The sequence below is a fragment of the Mauremys mutica genome, chromosome 12 (assembly GCF_020497125.1).
Source record: "Mauremys mutica isolate MM-2020 ecotype Southern chromosome 12, ASM2049712v1, whole genome shotgun sequence".
NCBI lineage: Eukaryota > Metazoa > Chordata > Testudines > Geoemydidae > Mauremys > Mauremys mutica.
The window spans coordinates 11,878,378-11,904,725 of NC_059083.1; the positions used below are offsets into that span (position 1 = coordinate 11,878,378).

Below are 26,348 nucleotides of genomic sequence, written 5' to 3' on the forward strand. Positions count from 1 at the left end.
CTGCAGATCTCATTCCACCCTTCCTCCAGGTCTCCCTGTGGGTGGCATGGGATTTGAATCCCATCCATGTGTGGTCCCCCTCCCTGCTGCCTCCCTCCCTGAGGAGGGGCCCCCTCTGACAATGAGACTCCCACTCATCATTATAATAATTAATGTAGTCTTCATACATTGCGGTGGCATCCTGGGTTTCCATTCATAACCCATGCCCTGCCTGTGCCAGGTGCTGTACAAATACATGGCCTCAAACCCCCACCAAGGAGGAGGATTAAAATAATTGCAGAATGTGGCCCTAACAGTTGCTTCTTTCTGTCTGCAGACCATAGACAGAAGCTCCAGCACCACAGCTCACGCTTCTATCCCTCCGCCTTCTGTGTTGTGACAGCTGCATATATCCGACTGATCACCATCATTTCACTATCATCTTGCACTCCCTGTCCCTGCCCCCCAACTGGTTGTTGCATCGTAGACTTGGGTCGTGAGCTCTTTGGGGCAGGGGCCATCTTTCCATCATGTGCTTCTGCAACCTGGCCAATGGGGAGACACCACAATACAATGAATAAACAATAATAAGACTGGAGTTGGCAGACACACACACACACGGTTTCAGGCCCTCCAGCATGGAGCATCAGAGACAGACACACACCCCCCACATGACATGTGTGACAAAGTGGGGGATTTTCTTAAGAGTTTTGCATGAATACTGTGTGGGTCTCAGTTTCCCTGTGTGCTGTGTGTGTAATGAGGTGGTGGGAGAGGGAGTTTGTTGTTACAGAGGACCAGGTGTGACCTCGCCTAGCAGTCGAGACCTTGGACAACTGCCTGGAGATGGGAGACCCTAGTGACTGGTGACCAGGAGGCCCACCCCAGTTTGGCAGTCAGCCAGTTCTGGCCAGTGGGCGGACAAAGGGCTGAGGAGAGAGGATCCCGGTGCCTGATCCACTGGTTCCAGCCAGTGGGGAACAAAGGATGCAAGAGAGGAGGCCCAGGCGACCTGTTTACCTGGGACCAAAGACAAAGGATGGGAGGAGCTGTTGGGGGAGATGATATAGGATGATTGGCTGAAAGGAGAAGGCTTCTGGTCTGCAGAGAGAGCAGCCAGAGCCACCTGGATGCAGGAGAGGCCTAGAGGTACTGTGCTGAGGGAGGTTAGGCCTGACGCTCTGAGAGTTTTCTGTGCTGTGTTCAGATGCTCAATAAACCCTTCTGGTTTATGCTGGCTGAGGGTCACTGCAGACTAGATATTGGGGTTGCATTATTCCTTCTGGGTGTGGAGGCCCCAGGGGTCCAGAGCAAGTGGACTCCCTGAGGGGGTGCATGGCAAGAGACAGGCGTGCTGAAGGCTCACAGAGATGTGGTTCCAGGCGGTGGAGGGGCTTACAGCTTAACGCCCAAGAGAGAGTGGATTCCCAAGAAGGACTGTCCCACTGTAGGGGCTTCCTCCCAGGGACCATACGCAGCCAAGAGAGAGCACGAGTCCTGTGAGTCCGTGACAACATGTTTAATTTTTTTTAAAAAGAGCTGATTTCTGATCTGAATTTTTTTTTAATGGCACGCTTGCCCGTAAATCATGGCTTCATCCGATAATACAGATATCTATTAGAATAGCAAATATCTGAAAATGACCAAAATAGTTACCGAGAAACCTAAAAAATGCACAAACCCCATCCTCTAAAAAAGTGCTCCTTGGCACAGAACGCCACCCAACCCCTGTGTTGAAGAAATCCATCGATGCCATCTTCTAACTCAAATCGTGTCAAGTGCCTGTTCAAAGCCACTCTTGAAGACTCTGCCAGGACTTTTGCCAGATCCCATTCTCAGGATCCTGCCCGTAATTGCTTTAAGCAAACCGTTATGATGCTGCAAGCAAGTGAGCACATGCTTAATGAAGTCAATGGATGCTTGTGCTTAAGGTTAATAACAAGATCTCGCTGTCATCATGGAGGAGTTGCAGATCCATTTGTTTGCTGGTTGGTTTATTTCAATCTCTTTAAAAGGCCTGACCCCCTGTCGCTGTTAAAACCATCGTACGAGTGCAGAGGGCAGAACCGGCGGGATGGGAAATGTAAAACCCCTGTAGCACCAAATTACCAGGATATGCAAACAATCGATTGGGGCTTGGCCTTTTCCATACTGGGATCCCACTCCTCTCTGCCTGGACTCCCCAGCACCATGGAAAGGAGCAGTGGCTCCCTGCTATGGGTCACAGCCCCTATCTTGAATACCTTCCATTGACCCCACCCCCTCCATCTCTGGCTCCACCCCCCTCCATTGATGTTAACTCTAACACCCCTCCATCTAGGAGCTGCAGGGACATGCTGGCCGCTTTCGGGGAGCCCCCGAGCCAGCTGCACCGGCCCCTGCAAAAGTAAAGAAATCTGTGACCTCCGTGATCATGACAGACATGCAGCCTTAACCCTGAGCTCTTCGAGAGGGGAGGCGATTGCATCGTGGGAGCCACTGGTCATGCTGCATAATGGGAATCGTAGTTCAGGTGTCTCATGCCCCCACATTCTTCCCTAGCCTGGGCTTCCTAGAGAGACTACATCTCCCATGATTCTCCAGTCTCTTGATGAGGAGAGGCAGATGCATCATGGGAGACATAGTCCAGCCAGGGAGCCTGGCCCATAGTCAACAATGGGGACAGGAGTAAACTGAACAACTCTCATGAGGCTCTGCGGCAGCCTTGCAGAATTGAAGTATTTTCGTTTTTTAGAGGTGTGGGGGAGGGAATGGAAATTCATCCAAACATGGGTTTAGAGAGAACCTTTCCCACTGCCCAGCTCCCTGATGTCTCCAGCTCTGCGCCCTCCGCACAGTGACTCTTCCCTGGCTCCTCTCTCCCTGCCAACTATCCCCAGTGCTAACCGTGGGGTGTGGGTGGGTGGATGGGTGTGGAGAGGACGCTGGTGCCTGGTCTTGGGGCCTCCTTTTCTCTCCCCAAAACCTCATGTGACAGCCCCTCCCAAACTTTCCAGACCAAAGCCACCAGGGGCTGGGATGGACCAGGGGGAATTTCAGGGGAATCCTTCCAGCCAGTAGATCAAGCTTATACTGGAATACCAAGCGACATGGGCTCATTGGTCCTGGCAGGGAGGAGGCAGGATACTAGGCTAGATGGGCCCATTGGTCTGTCTGGTGCAGTAGAGAGGAGCCAGGATACCCAACTAGATGGGCCCGTAGGCTTGGGGCTCTGCAGCCACACTGGCTTTGTGCTAGCTGCCCCCCGCTCACCAAGGCCTGGTGTTGCGATATTCCTGCTTGTAGCGGATCCATTGGGCGTCCCGTGACACTCCCGCTACCGTCCAAGATAGCTGCTTCCCCCATGGCACTCCGGCTCGGTCGTACCACCTGCTGTCGAGCTGTGGAGGGAGGCAGTCCACAGGATCTCCTTGGCCCGAGGGCTTTGACTCCAAGGCTGCTCGGATGCCTGGGTCTTTAGTCCTGTCGATCAGGGCCGGCTTGGTGGGAGGGGAGGTGCCTGCAGAGTGATGGACCATCCCACCTGGCTGGGGTAGGAGGGCTGGATGTGATGGGTCCTGGCTGGTGATCATTGTGCTGTCCAACCTGACAGAGAGAGAGGGAGGCACCAGTCAGTGCCGGGGGTGGTGGTGTCCCCTCGAGTACTGCTAGAGTGTGGGTGGGGGGGGGGAGTGATGTGGGGAGCACAGGCCAAGGGCGGTGGATCAGGGGGCGGGGAGGGCTCCCAGCAACGAGGGAGGCAGGCCGTGTGAGGAACAAAAGCCAGAGGAGGAGGGATCACGGAGGAGTCCCAGAAGTTGGGCATGCTGGTGGCATGGGGAGCACAGGGAGGGATCCCAGCAGAGGGGAGGCAGGTGGTGTGGGGAACGCAGGTTGGAGGCGGGTCATGGAGGGGTCCCAGAAGCAGGGGGACAGCATGGGGAGAGCAGGCTGTGGAGTTGGGGGTGTCCTGGAGGGGTCCCAGAGGCGGGCAGCGGAAGCAGGAATCTTACCGGCCTTCTGAGTCCTGGAGATTCCTTAGCGGCTCTCGGCTGCTCTCTGGGTCAACGAGCAAAATGGGGAGTGAGCAGCAATTATTTTAACTTCCCTGATGTCGTTCCCAATCCCCCCACCTCCTACCCTAGCCGCCTCGGGACTGCAAGGAGTGGGGTCAGTAGCTGTGCTGGCCCCAATGTGCCGCTAGGGGGCGCTGTGCTGCAGGGAGCGGGCTCAGTAGGGGGCGCTGTGCTGACCCCAATGTGCCACTGGAAGCGCTGTGCTGCAGCGAGTGGGCTCAGTAGGAGGTGCTGTGCTGGCCCCAATGTGCCGCTAGGGGGCGCTGTGCTGCAGGCAGCGGGCTCAGTAGGGGATGCTATGCTGACCCCAATGTGCTGCTAGGGGGCGCTGTGCTGCAGGGCGCAGGCTCAGTAGGGGGCGCTGTGCTGACCCCAATGTGCCGCTGGAGGCGCTGTGCATCAGGAAGCGGGCTCAGTAGGGGGCGCTGTGCTGACCCCAATGTGCCGCTGGGAGTGCTGTGCTGCAGGGAGCAGGCTCAGTAGGGGGTGCTGTGCTGACCCCAGTGTGCTGTTAGGGGGCGCTGTGCTGCAGGGAGCAGGGAGGACGTGGGGGGCTCAGTACCCCTGGCAGTCAGTGCTGACCCCAGTGCAGCAGGGTGTGGGGTGGAGGCTCAGTAAGAGACCAGCGAAGATGTGGCAGCACGCCGGCTGGCTCTCGGGGGCTGCGACAGGATCCCCTGAACTGCCAGACTCCGGGGGCAGCTGCAGCCTGTGTGCTGGGCTTCGAGGTGGGTGGCTCAGAGCAGCGAGATGCCCACCTGCCAGGATGCCAAGGCCCGATCCCAGCCCAGACACACACACACACCCCATCCACAGTGAGAGATGGAAACCCCGGCCCGGCTCAGGGTGGCGTCCTGCACCTGCCCCACTCACCCGCTCTCCTCTCAGCGCCGCTGGCCACCCCCTTAGGTAAGGGGTTCCTGTAGCGGCTGTAGGAACTCCGCTGAGCCACCAGGCCGTCCTGCCCCACAGCGCTCCCCCTGGAGGAGAGAGGGGAGGAGACGGGGGGGTGATGAGGAGGAGGTGGAAGATGAGGGACAGGGGGATGCCAGGCTGGGAGGGGGGGATGACAGACATGGCATGGAGTCTCATGGGACGGGAGCACAGACAATGTGATGGAATGGAATTAAGGTGGGGGGCTCAGCAGGGGGCGCTCTCCCCTCACAGGCGGTACTGACCCCATGGACCGCACCATGCTGAAGGGAACAGGGTGGCAGCTCAGCCTGGGGCGCTCCCCCTTGGCACTCAGCGCTGATACCCTTGTTCCTGACAACCCTCGTGATCTTGAAAGATCTGCTTTGCACAGGGCCCTGTCCGAATCCCAACTCCGACACCTGCATTTCACCTCCCTGCCTTTCCCCCTACAAGAGCCACTGACCCACTTCACTTCCTGTCCTAAATGGCTGCACCGAATCCCTGTGCAGCTGTTCCCCAGCTGCCCCACTCCAGAGGTGGCTGCATTTCAGCGCTGGGTGAGTGACACCCATGCAGCGTCGCTGTGGGGCTGGTCCCCAGCTGCCCCACCCCAGAGGTGGAAATCACTCTGGGACCCTTGGAGGTGGACGATGGAAGCCATGTTAGGAGGTCAGTCTACTGGCCTGAGAGGATCCTGGCTGACACAAAGCAGCGAGGGCAGCGCCATCCAGGATTATACTCCAGACCTTGGCAGCACCAAGGGCCCCTGGCTGGTCCTGTGCAGACCTCAATCAAACTGCTGCATTTAGCTTATTATTCAGGGCACCCAGCAGCTGGTGAAAGGGGCTGGCTGGGCAAAGACCCGCCCCCACCCCTAGCAATGTGCTGCATACCTGCAGGGATCGATGAGAGTCAATCCACTGACCCCACTCCCCTCCCAGAGCCGGGAATAGAACCCAGGAGAGTCCTGGCTCTCAGCCCCCCTGCTCTAACCCACTGGACCCAACTCGTCTCCCAAAGCCAGGGATAGAACCCAGAAGTCCTAATTCTGAGCCCCCCCCCTGTTCTAACCACTAGACCCCACTCCTCTCCCAGAGATGGGAATAGAAGCCAGGTGTCCTGGCTCCCAGCCCCCCCCCCCCGCCCAACCACACACACACTAACCACTAGACCCCACTCCCCTCCTGACAGCACAACCCCAGAAGATGGTTCCAGAGCCGAGACGGGCAGTTGCCCTCGGCCCCTGCGGTGCAACAATAAACGACAAAGGCGTCCGAGGAAGGTTTTGAATAATAATAAAAAAAACTCCAAACTTTATTGAAATGTAAACAAAAGCTCATGTTCCCGCGTTCAACGCTAACGACCGAAGGCAGCTCAGAGCCCTGGGCAGCTGGGGGGGGACAAACGGGGACAGAGATCAGAGCGAGACACTGTCAACCCAGTAAGCTAGCGGTGCGCTGGAAGGCTGGTGGACAAGGCCCTGGGCTGGGAACCAGGTGTTCCCAGCTCTGCCACTGAGGGGGTGTGACCTTCGGCAAGTCCTGGAGGTGCAGATCCTCCCAGGCATCTAGGCGCATAACAGCTAGTGAGTTCAATGGGCATTGTGACGGAGTGGGGACTTTCCCTAGTATTTGTATGGAGGCCTGCATGCCTCAGTTTCCCCTGCACGTGGCACTGGTACCCAGTGGAGGAACACCGATTTAAGTTTGCTCTCAGGGCAGGCTAAGAGACATAGGTGGGGCTCCCCTCCCTGCCTGGGTGGAACCAAGAGCCCTTAAGGAACTGGTGGAAACTGACCCAGATTAACAAGGGGGGCAGCGAGAGAGAACCGAGCTCCAGGGCTTCATGGATTTCCCCGCCTCCCTGCCAGGAAGCTGAGCAAAAAGCCCAGAACAAACGAGCGAGAGGTGCAGGGCCGCCCAGAGGATTCAGGGGGCCTGGGGCAAAGCAATTTCGGGGGCCCTTTCCATAAATTAAAAACTAGCAATATTATAGAATACTATATTCTCATGGGGGCCCCTGCGGGGCCTGGGGCAAATTGCCCCACTCACACCCCCCCACCCGCCCGGACGGCCCTGGAGAGGTGGGGGAGGAGTGCTGGCTTCTGGAGGAAGCTGGGAGCGGAGGAAGGAGGTCGGCTTGAGAGAGACAGAGCCTGACCATGGAGTTCACTGTGCTTGAACCTGCTTTCCTCCACGCTGACCTAAGATCCTCCAGCTGCCATGTGCCGGGTGACTAACCAATGGTTCCCTTGTTTGGAAAAGGCTGCCGCTGTCACGGTATTGACGGGGAGCACTGAGGATGGGGAAACTGAGGCATATGCCTCATATAACTACTATAGAACATTCCCACTTCATCACAGGTACACCTCTACCTCGATATAACGCTGTCCTTGGGAGCCAAAAAAATCTTACTGCGTTATAGGTGAAACCGTGATATATTGAACTTGCTTTGATCCACCAGAGTGCACAGCCCCACTGCCACTGGAGCACTGCTTTACCGCGTTATATCCAAATGTGTGTTATATCAGGTGGCGTGATATCGAGGTAGCGGTGTATCTACATACCTTTGAGGATCTAGGCATTAATTTCTCTGGCCTGTTTCCCCATCTGTAAAATGGGGAGAACACTCCTTCCCTTATCTGCCTGGTCTGATTGTCGGTTCTTTGAGGCAGGGCGCAACGGGGCCCTGATCTCAGCTGGGTCAGAGACTGTCTCTCACTGTGTCTGTGCAGCACCCGGCACAGCAGAGCCCTGATCTCAGCTAGGGCAGGGACTGTCTCTCGCTGTGTGTCTGTGCAGCGCCTGGCACAACGGGGCCCTGATCTCAGCTGGCCCTCCAGGTTCTAATATAATTTTAAAATAAGAGCACCAGATTCAGGTCAGGGAAAGTTTAGAATCAAAGTTTTCCAGTGTTAATAATTATTAACTAATTAACACTTTCATTAAGCTTCATGACAGCCCTGGGAGATGGGACCCTAATTTTATCCATTTACAGTTGGGGAAACTGAGGCACAGAGAGGGGAAAGGACTTGCCCAGTTTCACATTGTGAGTCTGTGAAGGGACTCAGGGCTCTCTACTCCCAGCCTTCCTGCTTTAACCACTTGGCCCCACTGCCCTCCCAGAGCTGGGGCTAGAACCCAAGATCCCTTACTCCTTGCTCCCCTGTTGTAACACACTAGGCCCCTCCTCCGCTCCCAGAACTGGGGATAGAACTGAGGAGTCCTGGCTCTCAAGCCTCCCTACTCTAATCCTACGAACAGCTGTGATGCCTTCAGGGGAACTGGAGCAAAAGCAACTGAGAAGTCATTAACAGCGGTTCCCTTTGGGGGCATCTGGCTACTGGCCGCATCCTCCGTAGATCCCTACCATGGATCTGTCAGCTGAAGGGACCCCTCAGAAGGATCTGGCAGCAGACAGTGGATCCCTCGAGGCTTTAGCCCCTGGCAATTTGTAGACAATCTTTTTAAGAGGCATTTGTAATGGAGCCATGTGGCAACCCAGCCGATCAGGAAGCTGGGGGCAGGCTCTATTTGTTGGATTTAGCAATTGGCAACATGTAGCGGATCGCCTTTGGAGGCCGGCCTTTGAGGCCGGCGGAGCCTGTCGGTCTTGGGTGTTGCTAAGGTGGGCCCCGTTTCAGATCCACCAAAGAATCTTAGTTTGGTTTCAGTAGTTGGCAGCATGAAGCACATCCCTTTCTAACCCACTCAAGAGAACTACAGAAGCAGATCTTATTCTGGAGTCAGCTACTGATGATCTGCACTGGATCTCTTTTAGATCCAGCCACTGGGAAACAAGGAAGGAGTCATATTTTGAAGCCAGCAACTGGTAATCGGCAGCAGATCCCTTTTAGATCCAGCAACCACACAAGACAAAGGGACTTTATTTCAGAGTCTTGTTGGTGGGCAAGCATGGATCTTTTTAAATCCACCAACAGCAAATCACATGGGATCTCATTTTAAAACCAGGAATTGGTGACCTGCAGCAGATCCCTTTTAGATCCACCAATTAAGAAACAAAACCGGTAACTGGTGATCAGCAGTAGACCCTTTAAATCCAGTAAGCATGAACCACAAGGGGCACCTTGCTCTAGACTCCACCCACATTGGATCCCACTTAGATCCATCGAGAAACATAAGGGGATCCTATTTCTGATTATGAGGTTAGCATTTGGTGATCCCTTTTAGATCCAGCCACTCAGAAAAATAAAGGGATCCCCTTAAGTCAGCAAATTAGTAGGTCGCTTTTAGATCCACCCACTAAGGAACACACATGGATTCTATCCTTAAGTAAGCCAGTGGTGACCTGCAAGGGGACCTGATTCTAGAGTGGCTTGAGGAGATCTAGTTTGAGTCCACTGGCAATCTATAGTGGATCCCAGTTAGATCCCAAGACAAACAAGGGGGTCCTATTTCTGAGTCTGCAGTTGCCAATTTGCAATGGATCCTTTTCTTTAAATCCACCTACAGACAAACACAAGGAGGGAGGATCTGATCTGTCACCAAGCAGCGGATCCCGTTTTGAGATCTGGCACGGGCGGGACGATCAGAACCAGATTTCCCACTGGATCCAAAGTACAACATATGCATATTTTTTAAAAAGGGGGCAGGGGGGAGCTACCGTGCTAACGGGAGCGGATCCCTCTTCGGAGGGTGCTTTAGGATAATTCCATAGAAAAACAAGCAGCCCAGGAAAAACACCCACTGGGCCCCAGAAATAACCCGGCGTCTGCGCCAGCACCCACCCCCAAGCATATAAAAAAGGGCTGGAGAGGAGCGATGGGGCTGAAACCCCGCCTCTCGCCAAGATCTCAAGACACAAATGGACGACCAAGCCGGGGCGAGGGTGGGGGACACAGCGGCGATGTCAATGGCTGGTGTTTTCCGAGCGGGTGAGGGAGCTGGGATGGGGAGGATGGGGCAGAGAGAAAGACAGAGAGAAGGCAGGTTAGATCCCAGGCAGGCTGGGGGAATGTGACCTAAGCAAGATCCCTTCCCCCCACCCAAAAAGAGATGGCTGGTGACTTCCGGTTCTTATCCCGCCTGCATCGCCAGATGAGCTGAGCTATTGTGCGGTTCTGGAGGTGCAGTGGGAATGGCTAGAGGCGCCAGGCATTGGCTCTGCTGGGCCATATTCAACCACGCTGCAAAAAGTGGGAATAATCCCCCCAACCGGCTGGAAAGCAGGGGGCAGGGGGCAATGCTGGGTGACTAGCCCAGAGCTGAAACTGGCTGGCAGTGATGTCAAGTGAGAGCAGCTCAGAGCACGGCTTGCGCTGATCCAGATCTGGGCATGCAAAGCACGAGTGTGCAAAAGTTAGTGCAGCTTGCATGGATCCAGCCGTGGGCGCAAACCCTGAGCGTACAAAACCAGTGGGGGGTTGCACTGAGCCAGCCCCAGCCATGCAAAAGGGGAACCCGCAAAATCAGTGCAGCCCACATGGATCCAAAACGCTGAACAGGCAAAGTGAGTGTGTGCAAAATCAGAGCAGTTCGCATGGACCCAACATTATCGTGTCCAACACAAGCATGCAAAAGCAGCATAGCTGATTCGGATCCAACCTGGCGTGCAGAGCACAAATGTGGAAAAGTGGTGTGGCTCACACTGGTCCAACATGCCGGTGTGCAAAGGGTGAGTGTGCAAAACTAGTTGGCTTGCACAGATCCAACATGTGAGCACGCAAAGGTTGAGTGTGCAAACCCAGACTGGCTCACACAAATCCAAATTCTGAGTGTGCAAAATCAATGCATCTCGCACACATTTAGCATCTGAATGTGCAACAGGTGAGCATGCAAAACCAGTGAGGTATGCAGAGATCCAACACGTGTGCAAACAGCGAGTGTGTAAAAACAGCTGCTCACACAAATCTAACATCTGAGCTGCAAAGGGTGAGCGAGGAAAATCAGAGCACTTGGCATGGATGCAACATGGTGGTGTGCAACATGAGCGTGCAAAATCAGCACAGCTGACACGGATCCAACCTGGCATGCAAAATCAGTGTGGCTTGCACAGATCCCATAGCGTGCAACACGAGTATAACTTGTGCCGATGCAGCACTCGGCGTGAACATGCGAAAGAAGGTCTCCTTGCACCGATCCGGCACTCATACAAAACGAGTGTGACAGAGACCCACCCGGGACTCAGTGGGAACATGCAAAACTAGTGCACCTGGTACTGATCTGGGAGTCGCCGTAAATGGGAAAGCCAGTGCAGCTGGCACCAATCTAGCACTCGGTGCGGACGTGCGAAAGCAGGGTAAACAGCACCAGTTCGACACCTGGCCAGTGCAAATCGAGGGCAATCTGCACTGACTTGGTATTAGAGCGAACATGCGACCCTAGTGGGTAGGGATCCGAGCCTCAGCGGGAGCGGGTACAGCCCAGAGAAGGGGAAAAGTTTGCCATGGGCGTGCAAGGGCTGGCAGTGTGTGCAAAATAAGGCCGACTCCCCCCAAGGCAGCACTTGAGGAGGGCGTGCAAGATGTGCAGGATCAGGATAAGCGTACAAAGCGGGTGGTCCAGCCAGGGCTTGCCAAATGACACAACTGCTGCTTCCACCTCCCCGGTGCTGAGCGACTCCCCCACATTCACAGCCCCACTGAGTCTGGCCCAGAGCAGGGAGGCCTCACATCCAGCCTGCAGATGCCCCCTCCGGATAACTGGGGGAGGGGACAGAGCTGAGCAGCTGTGGGTTAGCGCAGTTCAAAACACAGGGCAGGAGAATGAGGAGGGTCACTGTCTCCCTTACCGCCCCCACCCATGGTTCTTGGCTGAGTCAGAAGATACCACCCTGCACCCACATCCCCCAAATTGCCAGGACAAGATGTCAACCAGCAGCCCAGATCCAAAATCTGTAGGACCAGAGGCCAGCCTGTGTTCTAGATTCTCAAGATCTCTTGGGATTGGATGCCACCCAAAAGCCCAGCGACCCAGATCTCCAGGACCGGGCACTGCCTGGCAGCTCAGATCCCAAATCCCCAGGAGCGGGCGACGATAAGCAGCCAAGAGCCCCGCTAATGGAAGCCACCCATAATTGGATGCCGCCCCTCTCCCTGCGACCAGATGCCACCCAGATCTGAATGACCCAACACTGCCCAGCGGCCCAGATCCCTGTGACCGGGCACTGCCAAGCAGGATGCCCTCCATAAAAGGACCCACGCTCCTAGGTACAAGGCCAGCTGAGTCCGTCAGGGTTAGAGCAGCAACATCCCCCGCCCCGTACCTGGTTCTCCGCCTCTGGGCGGCCGGCCCGCCCTGCTCGCCGTTGAGCAGGTGGTGGGCGGCCGCGTGCGGGGGGCAGAGGCGCAGGTTCCGCAGCAGCTCCTGCTCGTTGAGGAAGGGCTTGAGGCAGGTGCGAACTGGCGAGTTCCCCAGGCTGCTGGAGCGGGTCAGCGAATGCGACTGGTTGAAGGGCCAGGGTGGCTCCACCTCCTCCTTCAGGACTGAAGGGAGATGCCCAGGATCAGACCTTCCGGCCCTGCTCCATATCCACCCCCCCCCTTCCTAACCCAGGTACGGCCTGGGGGCCCTCGGGATCCTGGATGGACGAAGTGGGAGCGGGTGAACCTTGCAGAGTCATAGAGTTCTGGGGCCTCCTGTTGCTAGAGAGGCCCAGGACATGTGACATAAGGGCATGTTAAGAAAGAGGGGCCCAGGTTGTTCTCCAGCTCTCAGCCCCTCTTGTCTAGGGATGGCCCAGCAGGGAGGGTGCTTGTCTGGGCCTCAGCAGACCCGGGATCTATTCCTGGCTCTGCCCCAGGCTCCCTGAATGACCTTGGGAAAGTCACTTAGCTTCCCTGTGCCTCGGTTTCCCCATTTGCAGAAGGCAGATAATAGCAGGGCCCTGCTTCCCAGCGCTACTGTGAGGTGCTCAGATCCTGTGGTGATGGGGGCCAGATAAGATTGATAGAACGTAATACAGACAGCCCAGTCCATCTGCCCCTGCCGTGTGGTGGTAGCTGTGGGATGAACCCCTCCAGCTAGCAGTGTGTGTGGGGGGTTCCTAGTCTGTCCTCTCTGCAAAGTGGGGGGCAGGGATCGGCCCTCCCTCATCAGAGGGGAGGTGGGTTCCCCCCCCAACAGCTGTGGGAGCGGCTCCTGGAGAGGGCAGTGTGGCTGACAGCTGATTGGTGGGTGCAGTGGGATCATTGTGCATGGCAGTAAAGAACCCTCCAGGGTATGCGCTGGGTGAGGGAGGCAAAGGGGGAAGCAGAAGGGGAGGGGACAGTGCAGGAGCTGGGCTGGGGGGCAGAAGGGAAAGGGGAATCATTCTCGCCCTCCCCCTCCCCCCGCCATTCCAGTCAAAGCAAACAGGGGAAGGGAGAGACATACTGAAAACCACACGTACCAGCAGCCTCATTTCGGGGGACCCCCTGTCGCGGCCCTGCTGAGTCCAGGCACCCTGTGTGGTGACACTAGGCAGCGCGGGCTGGGTTAGCCAGGCTAGGGGCCCACAGGGTCCAGCAGCCTCAACCCCCCCTTTGATGTTCATTACAGCCAAGCGCTGCCTCTTCTCAGCCACTAGGGGCGCCACACGAAACCTCCTGGGATTGTTTGGGAACAGAGGGGCACATCCTAGGGGGGGACACTCCTGAGCCAGCCAGTCCCCCTCCCATCCACAAGCTGGATCACAACCCCCGCATCCCATTCCCCACCCCCTGAGCCTGCCAGACTGCTCCGCCCCTCCCTCTGGGGCTGGATCTGAGTCGGCGCCCCCTAGAAGGGAAAGATCCTGTATCTCATTCCCCACCCCCTGAGCCTGCCAGTCCCCCATCCACAGGCTGGATCAGAGTCAGCACCCCGTAGTGGGGAAAGGCCCCATGTCCCGTTCCCGGCCCCCCACCCTGGGCCGGCGCAACGGGTCTCTTACACTCTCGGTCTGTTAGAGAGTAGGGTTTTATCTCCTCCTCAGCACGCTTTGGAGGCAACTTCCTCACCGGAGCTGCAGGGAGAGGGTGAGAAAGGTCAGTCCCAGAAAGGCGGAGGCCAGAAGGGGTAACTACCACGTTCCAGAGCTGGAGGTTTCAAACCCGTCCTGGGGTCACCAGACGGCTCACGGGCCAGCCGAGGCCTCTGCTGGCAGCCTTGGCTTTCCCGGGGAGCACTCCAACCCAGGCCGTGAGCGCTCCTGGCCTAACTTTGATTGCCAGCTCTTTGGGGCAGGGCCCGTCGCTTTGGTTGGGTCTGTACAGCGCCAAGCACAATGGGGTCCTGGGCTATGCCTGGGCTAGTAAGCGCTACCGCAACACACACACCCCGGGGTCCTGGCCAAATCCCACCATGGCTGATTGCATTGTACTGCCTCTCTAAGCACCGCACTCTGTGGGTTTCCTTTCCTTTCCAAAACGTGCGCTGTTGCTGTTTGCCGTTAAATGGAGGCTCCTGGATAAGCCAGGCCACAGAATGGCTTTGGATTGATCCCTGGTTGAACCAGAGCTGATCTGGGGGGAAAAAAGACCCATTCTTGATTTTAAAAATCTCTGGTGATGGAGTGTCCAGTTCAGCACAGCTGGGCCAGCAGTTAATGCCCTTCGCTGGTAAAAATGTACCAGTCTCAATCTTCCAGCCATTGGCTCTTGTTAGACCTCTGCCTGCTAGATCAGTGTTTCTCAAACTGGGGGTACCAACCCAAAAGGGGGTCTCAAGGCTACTGTAGGGCAGTCACGAGATCACACAAATTATAGGGTTACCCTACATCTGGGTTTTCCCAGATATGACCTCCTTTTTGGTCTTCCAAGCTCCGTCTGGGTGGATTTTTGAAATACGAACAAATGTCCGTAATTTTCTCTCGCTCGTTCTTTTTCCTTGTCTTCAGAGCTGGGTGCCCAGCCAGCAGCTGTCACTCTCGGCCACCCAGTTATGAAGGCAGCGCTGCCATCAGCAGCAGCGCAGAAGTAAGGGGGGCATTACCATACCACGCCACCCTGCGCTGCTACACGGTGGCAGTGCTGGCTTCAGAGCTGGGTGGCCAGAAAGTGACTGCAGCTGGCCAGGCACCCAGCTGTGAAGGCAGCGCCGCCATCAGCAGCAGCACAGAAGGGGGGCCTAGTACGGTTACTTAGCTCTGTAGGGATTTGCACTGATGTTGCAAAAGCGACGTCTAGTACCAAGAGTGAGGGGGGTTGGCACAGCCTGAAATATTTTCAATGGGGGGCCCAGCAAAAAGAGTTTGAGACCCCCTGTGCTAGACTGAAACCCCCCCTACTATCAGTTTTCTCTTCCCCCTGCAGGTACTGCTAGACAGTGATTAAATAGGGTGACCAGATGTCCCAAGATTAGGGGCTTTGTCTTAAATAGGCAACTCTCCCCGCCGGCCCCTGAAAAAAACAAGTGTCCCGATTTTTCACACTTGCCATCTGGTCAACCTAGGACCAAGTCACCCCTTCACCTTCTCTGTGCTCAGCTAAACTGATTAGCCCGAGGAGCCACACTTCCCACTGTCTACGAGTGGCATTGTGGGTGATCAGCACCTCTGAGAGCCAGGCCAGAGGTGTCTGGAGTCAGGCAGCCCACGCCCGAGGGGCTGGAAATCAGAGGCCATTTGAAATGGTGGCCTGCGGGTGTTTCCGGTGGGAGATGGCAGCTGTCCCGAGCTCCCTGTTTGGTGCGGGCGGGAGACAAAGGACTCTCTTTGTTCCAGTGGGACGGGGTTTTGAAAACACAAGGGAATGGAAATCGCGTGACACGGATAAAGTCGTCCAGATACGAACGCTGATTCAATCGGTCTCTGCAAGTCCCCGGCTCGGAACGTCGCGTCCCCTCCCCGCAAAGCAGGGCGAACTGCAGGGCTCGATCCCGCATGCTGCCTTTCAATGACAGCTTTCAACTCCGGCACAGGATGGATTTGGGCGGCAGGGCGTGGTGTGGTTGAGTTGCCTCAAGGGGGCGACAGACTGCTGCTGCACTGGCCAGCCTGCTCCCGATGCTGCTATAGGTTAGGACTCAGAGCATGGTACTGGGTGAATGATGGGATAGTGGAAGTCTCAACCTCCATGCCCCCTTGTGGCAATAGGGGGCACTGTGCTGCAGGGAGTTGGGTGGGGGCTCAGTAGGGGGCACTCTCTCCTCAGTAAGTGCTGACCCATAGGGGGCAGTGTCCTTTCAAGGTGCTGATCGCTCACATTCAAGCAGGTACTCACTCTTCATTCACCTCCTCCTAGTCCCACTTCCACTAGCTTCCCTACACTTTTAAGAAAAATTCTTCTTCGCTTCCTGTCCCAAACAGCTGCTAGTCACTGTATTCATCACATCTGGCCCTAGGCTCTGGTAGGACTATTAAACAGCTGCTATGCCCCACCCTCAAGGCAGGTCAGTGGTAGGGGACCGATCCCTGTGTCGCTGCACGCCTGTTATCCAATTGCCCCACCCCAGAGGTGGCGGCATTTCAGCGCTGGTTAAGCCATCTCTGGGTGGCACTGTGGCATGGCGGTTAATCAGCTGCCCCACCCCAGAAGTGGCCGCATTTCAGTACTAGGCTGTGAAATCTTGCTGCCTGGTTGTTAAGGCGCTGCCGCAGCCCACCCCAGAGGTGGCTGCATTACAGCTGTGGTTGTAATAACGCTTGCCTTAGGTAACAGCCTGTCATTCTGCACAGAGGTGAATGCGCTACGTAGACAGCAACGAGCTGTAACGTGCCACTTGCTCTGCACACGGAGATGCCAAAGCGGTGGCAGGGAAGCTGGCAGGATGGGGTTAGATCAGCCAAGGTCTGGGGGGTCATCGCAAGACAGAGGAGGAGAAGGGGCGTCTGTGTGGGGCTGAGGCCTAGATGCAGGGGAGGAGACACTCAGGGGGCGGTACGCGTTCCGTACTGCATTGAGGCTGCTTAGAGAGAACGCCACCCCCAGGGCGACGGGAGGCCTGGCAGCATGGGGGCCAGGAACCTCAGGCAGGGAGGATCTCGGCGTGCTAAGAATGCACAAACTCTCTAGGCGAGACGGGCCCGAGCAGGGGGAGAAATAGAGCAAGGTTAAGTTCCAGAGGCATTCGGTAACGCTGCCCCCCGCCCCTCCACCGCAGCTCTGGGATGATCAGCAGCGGGAGGAGCAGGCGAAGGCAGCACAAAGGGTTAAATCCCACTGCCTCCGGGTGATATGAACGAAGTCAGCATGAGCCTGTGGAACTCATGGACACGGGAGGGAGCTGAGGCCTGGAGTTTAACAGGATTCAAACAGGCAGAGTTGCCTAAGGGTTAGCGCAGTGGGCCGTGACACAGGACACCTGGGTTCTATTCCAGCACTGCCACCTGGCCTGCTGGGTGAGTCACTTCACTGCTCCGTGCCTCAGTCTCCCATTCTGCCCTTTGTCCAGGTGAGAAGCAGGATACAGCCGAGGTCCTGTTCCTTCCCATCAAGCCTAGCCCTAGCTCCCTCTGGGGGGACTATAACTCCCAGATTGCACCTGGCCTTAAAGGGGCCACACCACAATTTTTGTTTGCCTTTTGATGTCACCCAGGCTAGCTGGCCCAGCTGGCCAGGAAGGGGGTGAAGAGCACCTCCCTCCTCAGGCCTGAAACCCCACAGGGCAGTGGAGAGACAGGACCACCGGGAGGAAAGCAGGACTGAGTGGTGCTGTTATCGCTCCTATTGGGGGATTTGCTGCCCCCTAGGTGCTGCCGCTTGCCCTCCAGATTTGTGGGCTTAGCCCCTGGTCTAAACCCCAGACCTCTGGGGTAGCCCTGCCTACGCAATGGGGTAGCAGGACCAACGCTGACCTCTAGGGGACAGGCCGGGCTTTGCAGCTGCCATCAAGGCAGCCCCTAGCTGGCGCAGGTCCGTGCACGGTACGGGCTGCATGGCAGGGAAGCGCTCCCTGCTGATGGAGAAGGAGGGCCAACCACGGCCAGGCCACTCACCATGCTGGTCGGCAAAGAAGCCCTCGAAGATCACGAAGTTGTTCACCTGGGAGAAGCAAAGGCCATGGACAGTGAGAAACTCCTGCCTCTGATGCCTCCCGCCCCACCCCTAACTCCCTGCTGACCCCATTGTGCCCCAGCACCAGTCCCTGCTCCTCTCTCCTCCGCCCCCTTCCTCCCCAGCGCCAGCCTCCCCTGCCCCCATTCCCCTAGCACCTCCCCTCTGGATACCCTCATACACCTGCCCTTCACCAGCCTCCCCCTTGCCCTGCCCAGTCATGCTCAGGCCCCTGCTGCTCCAGGAGGACAAAGGTGGCCTGAAGCCACGTCCAAGCCCAGGAGCGGGGGACCTGAGAATCAGCCCCTCTGGCCCTCCCATGGGGCAAGAGCTTTCTCCTCTGCAGCTCCCCGGCATGGCTAGAAGCCGAGAAAGCAGCTAATAAATCACTCAGTACATGCCTCCCGCCATCCCCTGGGCACAATGGGGTGTGTCCATCCCCCACCCCCCAGAGGATGATGGGAGGAGCCAGAGGGCGCGACTCACCTGGGGGATGGTCCCCTGCAGGTTGTAGTGCTTGCGGAGGAAGCAGAGGAGTTTCTCCGAGGGGCGGTCCACGGCCAGCTGGTGGGGCTGCACTCGCTCGCGCTGCCAGCCGGACGGACGGAGAGGAGATGCAGCCGGGGATTAGTCAAGGCCACAGGGTCAAGATTAAACACACCCACGGCACAAGCCACATCTTCAGCTAAGGGCCTGACTAGCTCAGGGGGTGGGGCATGAGTAGGGCCCTACTAAATTCACGGCCATGAAAAACACATCACGGACCGTGGAATCTGGTCTCCCCCCGTGAAATCTGGTCTTTTGTAGGCTTTTACCCTGTACCATACAGATTTCACGGGGGAGGCCAGCATTTCCCAAATTGCAGGTCCTGACCCAAAAGGGAATTGCAGGGGGGGTTGCAAAATTATTTTAGGGGGGGGTCACGGTATTGCCACCCTTACTTCTGCGCCGCCTTCAGAACGGGCGGCCAGAGAATGGCAGAGTGTGGCAGTTGCTGACCGAGGGCCCAGCTCTGCAGGCAGCAGTGCGGAAGTCAGGGTGGCAATACCATACCATGCCGTCCGTACTGCTGCTGCTGGCGGTGGCTCTGCCTTCAGAGCCGGGCTCCTGGCCAGCAGCTGCTGCTCTCCGGCTGCCCAGCTCCGAAGGCAGTGTTCCCGCCAGCAGAGGCGGAGAAGTAAGGGTAGCAGTACTGCAACCCCCCCTACAATAACCTTGTGACTGGACCCCCCCAATCTGCGCTGGCTTCCCCTCACTAGTTCCCCCTTGGGTCTGCGATTTCTCTATTCAATCAACTTTTCCCTTTATTTGTCCCCTAAGCCGGTCTCTAAGGTGCAGCCTGTGTGACAAAGGGAACTGATAACTCGGGGCAGATTTCACCCCTTCGGCGGGCGGGGGGGAAACCAGAGGGGAAAGGTGCAAGTATGGGGTAATTCAGAATTCAGGGAGACAGGTGTGTGTGTGGGAGGGGGGACTTGAGTCACCCTGCAAGGAGTAACTAGGTAGGTGGAAGCCAGAGTGAGACCTTTGTGCCTGGAATTAGGGCTCTGAGCCATAGCACAGGACACGACAGCACCCAAATTTACAAGGCAGGTGGTGCCAGACCCCCTTACTGGTCCGGGTGATCCCCAAACCCTCCCACCTGGTGTGGCAGAGAGGCGGGAAAGGGATGAGAGGGACCCTCCCAGACAGAGCAATTCCCTTGGGCCCCGGCTCTCACCTGCAGCATGCACTGGAAGAGCTCCTTGCCGTAGCCGTGCCTCTGCAGCGACTCGTGGATATAGAAGTCCAGCACGCACAGCGGCTCCGCCTCATTGTGAGCCCCATGGCGATCCTGGGGGGGCGGGGGGGGGTCGGGGGAAGAGGAGAGAGAATATGCAGGCACTGCTGAATAACCGGGGGGGCCAGAATAGGTGTCCTTCCCTGAAAAGTCAGAGAACCCAGGAGTCCTGACTCCCAGACACCCCCAACCCACTAGAACCCACTCCCCTCCCAGAGCCAGGGATAGAACCCAGGAGTCCTGACTCTGAGCTCCCACCCCACCCTGGTTCTAACCCACCAGACCCCGCTCCCCTCCCAGAGCCAGGGATAGAACCCAGGAGTCCTGATTAAAGCTGGGTGAACCTTTTCCAACAGAGGTTTTTCCCCTGATACTGAAATAGATCCAAGGAACAAGGATCGCGGTGGAACACAAAAGGCCAGTTAGACAGCACAGCACTGTGGCCAGCACGGACTGTAAGGGGACAGCGCCCCCCTACTGAGCCATCCACCCTGCTCCCTGCAGCACAGCGCCCCCTAGTGTCGCACTGGAGCATTGGGTCAGCACTGACTGAGGGGAGAGCGCCCCCTATTGGGTCTCTAGTTCAGAGCTCCATTACAGCAACTCACCAGCAGGAAGAGCTTCTTGTAGCCAACCTTGAGGAAGCCGATTATGGCCCCTTTCCCCGCTCTGCAATGGGGGAGGAAAAGAGGGGACATTAGCAACGGCACCAAGCTGGGAGAGAAGAGACACACACTGATGGGATGCCGAGATTGTCCTGTCTGTGCATGAAGTTCCTCTACTCTCTATGGTACCAGCTGCATAGGGACAGAGGAGCCAGGGACAGGTGAGCTAGGGTCCCACCAACTCCTCCAATATCTATGGTATGGTGAATGTAGAGGGGGAGGGAAGGAGGACCTGTGAAACTCGCTGCTGCAGGACATTACCCTATCAAAGAGCTGAATGAGGCATGCAGGAGAGCAGACACTGGTGTAGACACATCCAATTCTCAGGCTTCAGGACAGGAGTTGATGCCCACCTGAGGAAGGGGGTGGGTGTCAAGAAGGAATCTCTCATCATCTGAGAGTATTGCCCAGTGGCGTGAGTTGGGGGAAGTTCATAACTTTCTCAGAAGTACCCAGCACTGGTTACTGTGCGGGGGCAGAACCAAAGGGTTCACTGTGCTAATCAGGATACTGGGCTAGATGGGCCCATGGATCTGATCCGGGGAGGCAGGATACTGGGCTAGATGGGCCCATGGGTCTGATGCAGGGAGGTGGGATACTGGGCTAGATGGGCCCATGGGTCTGATCTGGGGAGGCAGGATACTGGGCTAGATGGGCCCATGGGTCTGATCTGGGGAGGCCAGCTAATAAGCCAGAATGGCCCCCTGGTCTGATGCAGAATGACGTGCCCTTCTCCACAGGGACGGCTCGGGAACCAAACCCGGGTCGCAGGGGGACTCACCTCTTCACTTCATTGTCCTTCAGGATGTAGAGAACGTGGTGGTTTGTCTGCATCCGCGAGGCGCTGGTGATTGGGGCCGGCAGGTTCTGGGCCTAGAAACAGATTTGGGGGGGGGGCTGGGGCAGAGGGCAAAGCTGTGCTGGGGAGGAGAACTACCACAGCTCAGCCCTGGATCAGAGCCAGTGCCTCTTGGCCCCCTAAGCCAGCCTGTACCCTGCCCTGGGGCCATGTCGGAGTCAGCGCCCCCTAGAGGATAAAGCCCCCACCTGTCCCATTCCCCACCCTCCTGAGCTCACCCGTTTTCTAGCTCGCTGATGAGCCTTCATCTTCAAACAACAGGAGGGGCATAAACGAGGGGCGGGGTAAACAAGGGTGGGGGAGCTCACGTCTGGCTGATCCTGGTACCCCTATTTCCCCCCACCCCCGAGTCTGATCCCATCTCACCTCCCATTAACTCCTTGGTTTCCAAACCCTGCCTTACCTTGGCCGAGGCCTTGCCCATCTCGTCTATGATGGTCATGAGCTGCTGCTGCAGATCCACCCTGAGCAGAGGAGGCCAGAGAGCAAAGGGGTTAGGACTCGCTGGAGTCCGAGCCACCCACAGAAGGAGGGGTTGAGCCCAAATTTGCTGAGGGAAAGGGGTCTGAGGCCCCAAATGCCAAGGGGGAGGGGACCGCAGGAGGTCAGGCTGTGTCTGAGACGCATTCACATGGAAAAACAGCAGGACAATACCCTATTGTTCTCCATCTACCAGTCCCCTCTGCTTAACCACTCCCCCCACTCCCCTCCCAGAGCTGGAATAGAAACCAGGAGCCCTGGCTCCCAGACCCCCATGAACCCACTGGACCCCACCCCCCTCCCTGACCTGGGGGTAGAACTCAGGGGGCCGTAATGCCCTGGCCACCTGCTCTATCCACCAGCCCACCCCCTCAGTCCTTTAACATAAAATCCTCATGTAAGCCACAATGGAAAGGCCTCGGGGGATCATGAGGGACTCTCACAACCCATTGTACAGTACTCTGGCACAATCCATTAGGCAGCGCAGCCATGAAGCAGCAGCAGCAGAGCGGAAAGATTTAATCGGCTGTATTTTGGTGACAGCCTCCCAGCTCCCAGCCTCACCACTGTAAAAACTGTCTACCAGTGTCTGAAGGGAGGAGGATTCTTTAGGGGATGTCGAGCTAGGAGGAATTGGTGGGGGAGCTCTCCAGCTGGGTGTCAGGGCTAGCGCTGTCTGGGCAAATCTTTGAGCCTATGCAAGTCTCTCTCCAAGGGAGGAGGGCGGAGTCTGAGCACTGGAGAAATTTTGACCTCTGTCTGGACAAAGGCCTGGGGAATAGGATGTAGGGATCAACGCTGCCCGGCCCCTGTCTGGGGCTGGAGCTGCTGGGATCCAATAAAGTTTTGCCTTCTTCTGAATTCTGTTACTCCTTCCCCCGGCGTTTACAACTAAACACCAAGATCTGTTCTAGACCACTAGACCCCACTCCCCTCCCAGAGCCAGGGATAGAACCCAGGAATCCTGACCTCCAGTCCCCCCCCAACCACTAGACTTCACTCCCCACCCAGAGCTGGTGATAAAACCCAGCAGTCCTAATCCCCAGTCCCCCCCCGCTCTAACCACTAGACCCCACTCCCCCCCGCCCCGAGCTAGAGCTAGAACCTAGGAGTCCTGACTCCCAGCCCCACCCCTCGCTCTAACCCACTAGACCCCACTCCCCTTCTTGAGCTGGGAATGGAACCCAGGAGTGCCCCACACACCCCAATCCCCAGCCTATGTTTCTCAGTCCTTCACTGGGAGGGGTCAGGCTCTTCCGTAGCCAGGGCTACATCACTCCAGGGACGCTGTGGCATGGATACATGGAACTGCTGTGCAGATACGTGGCCATCTGGAAGATGCAAGGCCCATGGCTCCCTGGTGGAACTGTGGGTTGTAGGTTACAATATGTGGGGTTCTGACCCTTCCCGTACCTCCGCCCCATAGCTCAGAAGTCAGCAAAAAACTCCAGAGGCCATTTAAACAAGTGACTTTGTGAGGAAGTGGTGGCAATTCCCCAGCATGCTCCACAGGCAAGGGGTGGCAGATTATTCCCAGCACAGGTGGTGGAATTTACCCAGCATGCCCCTTTTACCCAGCTGCACCAAGATCCAATCACATGAGCAGCTATTACACATCATTCCCCAGGACAAGGGTGCCTAATACACATCATATCTGGGGGCAACGATGAGGGGTAGCTATTACCCATCACGCCTCAGGGCAGAGAATAGCTATTACCCATCATCCCTGGAGTCTGGGTGATATCCAGAAATAACTTTGCCTCCTATATCCCCAAAACACCACTGTGGAAGGCTCCAGAGTAAGCAAATGAGGGGACATGCCAATGATCCTAAAGGACCCAGGCTATCCAAAACAACTCCTTCCCGGCGCCGCCCTCAACTGGATGCTCTGGGGTGCTCTAAATCCAGCAAAAGCCACCCTGGCAAAGCCTGGAAACAGGTTGACCATAGGGAAGGAGCACCTATCATACCCTAGGGCAGGGGTGATAGGCACCCATTACCTATGGGATCCTCCCGATACTGATCATGCCCTGAGGCAGGAGACATCCCCCCAATACCCATCATGCCCTGTGGCAGGGATGATAGGCACATTACCCATGGCCCCCTGGGGCTGGGTCCCTCCCTTACCCACGGTGCCCTAGGGCAGGAGTGATGGACACGTTACCCATGGTGCCCTGGGGCAGGGTCCCCCCCTTACCCAAGGTTTCCTAGAGCAGGAGTGATGGACACATGTTACCCATGGTGCCCTGGGGCAGGGTCCCCCCTCCTTACCCAAGGCGCCCTAGAGCAGGAGTGATGGACACATGTTACCCATGGTGCCCTGGGGCAGGGTCCCCCCCTTACCCAAGGTGCCCTTGGGCAGGGATGATGGGCACGTTACCCATGGTGCCCTGGGGCAGGGTCCCCCCCTTACCCAAGGTTTCCTAGAGCAGGAGTGATGGACACATGTTACCCATGGTGCCCTGGGGCAGGGTCCCCCCTCCTTACCCAAGGCGCCCTAGAGCAGGAGTGATGGACACGTTACCCATGGTGCCCTGGGGCAGGGTCCCCCCTTACCCAAGGTTTCCTAGAGCAGGAGTGATGGACACATGTTACCCATGGTGCCCTGGGGCAGGGTCCCTCCCTTACCCAAGGTGCCCTAGGGCAGGGGTGATGGGCACCCGTTACCCATGGTGACCTGGGGCAGGGTCGCCCTTTACCCAAGGTGCCGTAGGGCGGGGTGATGGGCATCCATTACCCATCGTGCCCTAGGGCCCCCCTATGCCAGTTGCCATCACCCCTGGGCGGCCCCGCGCGGGGCGGCCAGGCCGTTGCCATGGTTACCTGTGGGTCGCGGTGTAGCCAGGCCCCCGGCGGCCCGGCGGCTGGAGGTGTTGGTCCACCGCCGTGACCCGCTCCCCGAGCAGCGCGTCCACATCGAAGGGGAACTCCATAGCCCGCCGGCATCCGGGTCCTGCTGCTCGCCCCCTGCCCCGCCCTCCGGCGCGCGGCTTCCGTCTAGCCACGCGCGCACCGCCCCCTAGCGACACCTCGCTTCCGTGGCAACCGTCTCGCGCCTGGTCCCGCCCGTAGCAACCGGGCCTCCCTAGCAACCACGGCCTTAAGCTTGCCCCGCCCCCCTCACTCTGCTCCCTCCCCCGCAAAATGGGCCATGGGCGCCTCTGACCCCTCCCGCTCCCTGTCCTAGAGCATCATGAGTAATGAGTGCCCACCAGCCCTGCCCCAGAGCATGGTGGGTAAATGGCTGCTCCTTGTCCTAGAGCATGATGGGTAACGAGTACCCCTCACCCCTGCCCCAGACTATGCTGGGTAAGGGGTGCTCATCATTTCTGCTCCAGGGCATCATGGGTGATAAGATCCCAGTAGAGTAGCTATCCCCCAAATCCAGGTCTGCCCAATACTGGGGAGCACCCAAAGCCTCATCACCCTCAAACTAGGGGATCCACCTAATCTGCCTCCCATTATAGGGGGGCTTCCCATGGGCTGCCCTCCAAATAGAGGGATCCACCAATTTATGATCAGCAATATAGGGGACTTCCCCCACCCCAGCCTCACCCTCTTAATTAGAGGACCCATTTAATCTGGCTCAAATAAGGAACTATCTCTGCCTCTTCCAATGGACAGGACGCCCCAATCTGGTCTCCATCATAGGGATCCTCCCAATAAACAAGTCCTTCTGCTCCCTGAAGCTGCCTAACCTACAATAGGGACCCCCAGGACTGTCCTCCTCAGTCTGCCTTCCCCCTCACTCCATAACCCCCCAATCTGGTCCCCCTTATTATACAACACCCCCCAAGACAATGGTTCTCCCATTATAGGGAACCCAAAGGATTATCCTCTACCATAAGCACCTCCCCATAAGGACCCCCTTACACTCCAGTCCCCCAATATTGGAGAGCCACTTGTAACAGCCTGACATCCCCTCAAATGATGACACCCTTAGTCTGGATCTCCCAGTGGAAGGGCCCCCTCCGTTTCCCCCATAATAAGACTGGTCCCTCAGTAACAGACCCCCCACTCCCACACCCTGGTCTGTTTCATCCAAAGGTGTATTATAGAGGAGACCCATCCAATACTAGGGGACACTTCCACCTCCGGGCTTGTCCCATCACCAGGATGAGGGAGGAATATTCCACCCCCCACAATTAAAGACAGGGACACCTCCTGTCAACCAGGGTGGTTGAGGAAAGGGAAGAGGCAATTGTGGGGACCTCCCCTCCCTCCCATAGATGGATTCTCCCACTTCAGTCTAGGCTGCCAGGGGGAGTATCATGGCAAAACCACAGCCCCCATTCCTAAAGAGAGCAACCCCCCACATCAGGCTGCAAGAGGGAGCTCAGTACCACAGAATGAGAGCCTCTATAGGCCCCTCCCCTACCAAAAAAGGCTTGTCTGACCCACTCCTTTTTATATTACGGCCATCACTGTGGTATCTGGGAGCCCAGCTGCCAGGGGTTTATGGGGCATCTGGCATAGAAAGGGGGAACCCTGAGAGAAGGGGTTCCCTAGCCCACTGAGGGGGTCTGCAGGCTAGGGACCTGATATTGGGGTTCAATTCCCAACTCTGACACAGACTCCCTGGGCAAGCCCCTGTACCTCTATAAGCCTCAGGTTCCCTATCTGTAAAATGGGGGTGAGCCTTCCTCGACCTCTTCTGTTCAGCTTGCAAGAGCTTTCAGGCAGGGACTGTCTCTCGCTGCAT

General features: G+C 57.0%; 1 protein-coding gene across 4 annotated transcripts; it reads right to left on the bottom strand.

Annotated features, from left to right (window-relative positions):
- Positions 1-249: 249 nt before the first annotated feature.
- ATAT1 (alpha tubulin acetyltransferase 1) lies at positions 250-24,610 on the bottom strand. Of its 4 annotated transcripts, none has more exons than XM_044982476.1 (13): positions 24,275-24,405; positions 21,570-21,630; positions 21,089-21,180; positions 20,251-20,311; positions 19,583-19,696; positions 18,349-18,450; positions 17,805-17,850; positions 13,821-13,892; positions 12,174-12,393; positions 4,908-5,014; positions 3,972-4,017; positions 3,232-3,564; positions 250-524 (listed from the first exon to the last, which is right to left on the bottom strand). In XM_044982476.1, exons 2-13 carry the CDS (start codon positions 21,606-21,608, stop codon positions 407-409), a joined length of 1,350 nt encoding a protein of 449 aa, XP_044838411.1. In that variant the 5' UTR covers positions 21,609-21,630; positions 24,275-24,405; the 3' UTR covers positions 250-406. The 4 variants fall into 4 exon arrangements, 3 of the variants coding, with proteins under 3 accessions (XP_044838411.1, XP_044838410.1, XP_044838412.1); XM_044982475.1 differs by lacking the exon at positions 24,275-24,405 and adding an exon at positions 24,470-24,610 and having other exon boundaries at positions 253-524; XR_006572797.1 differs by lacking the exons at positions 250-524; positions 3,232-3,564; positions 3,972-4,017; positions 4,908-5,014; positions 24,275-24,405 and adding exons at positions 6,199-7,323; positions 7,512-9,852; positions 24,470-24,610.
- Positions 24,611-26,348: the final 1,738 nt, after the last annotated feature.

Excerpts from the sequence above, each read along its gene's own strand:
- ATAT1 (XM_044982475.1), bottom strand. The coding sequence starts at position 24,579 with ATGGAGTTCCCCTTCGATGTGGACGCGCTGCTCGGGGAGCGGGTCACG. Across the intron at positions 21,181-21,569 it reads TGGGCAAGGCCTCGGCCAAG|GCCCAGAACCTGCCGGCCCC; the intron begins GTAAGGCAGGGT and ends ATCTGTTTCTAG. Across the intron at positions 13,893-17,804 it reads CTTCTTTGCCGACCAGCATG|CTCCGGTGAGGAAGTTGCCT; the intron begins GTGAGTGGCCTG and ends CTCTCCCTGCAG.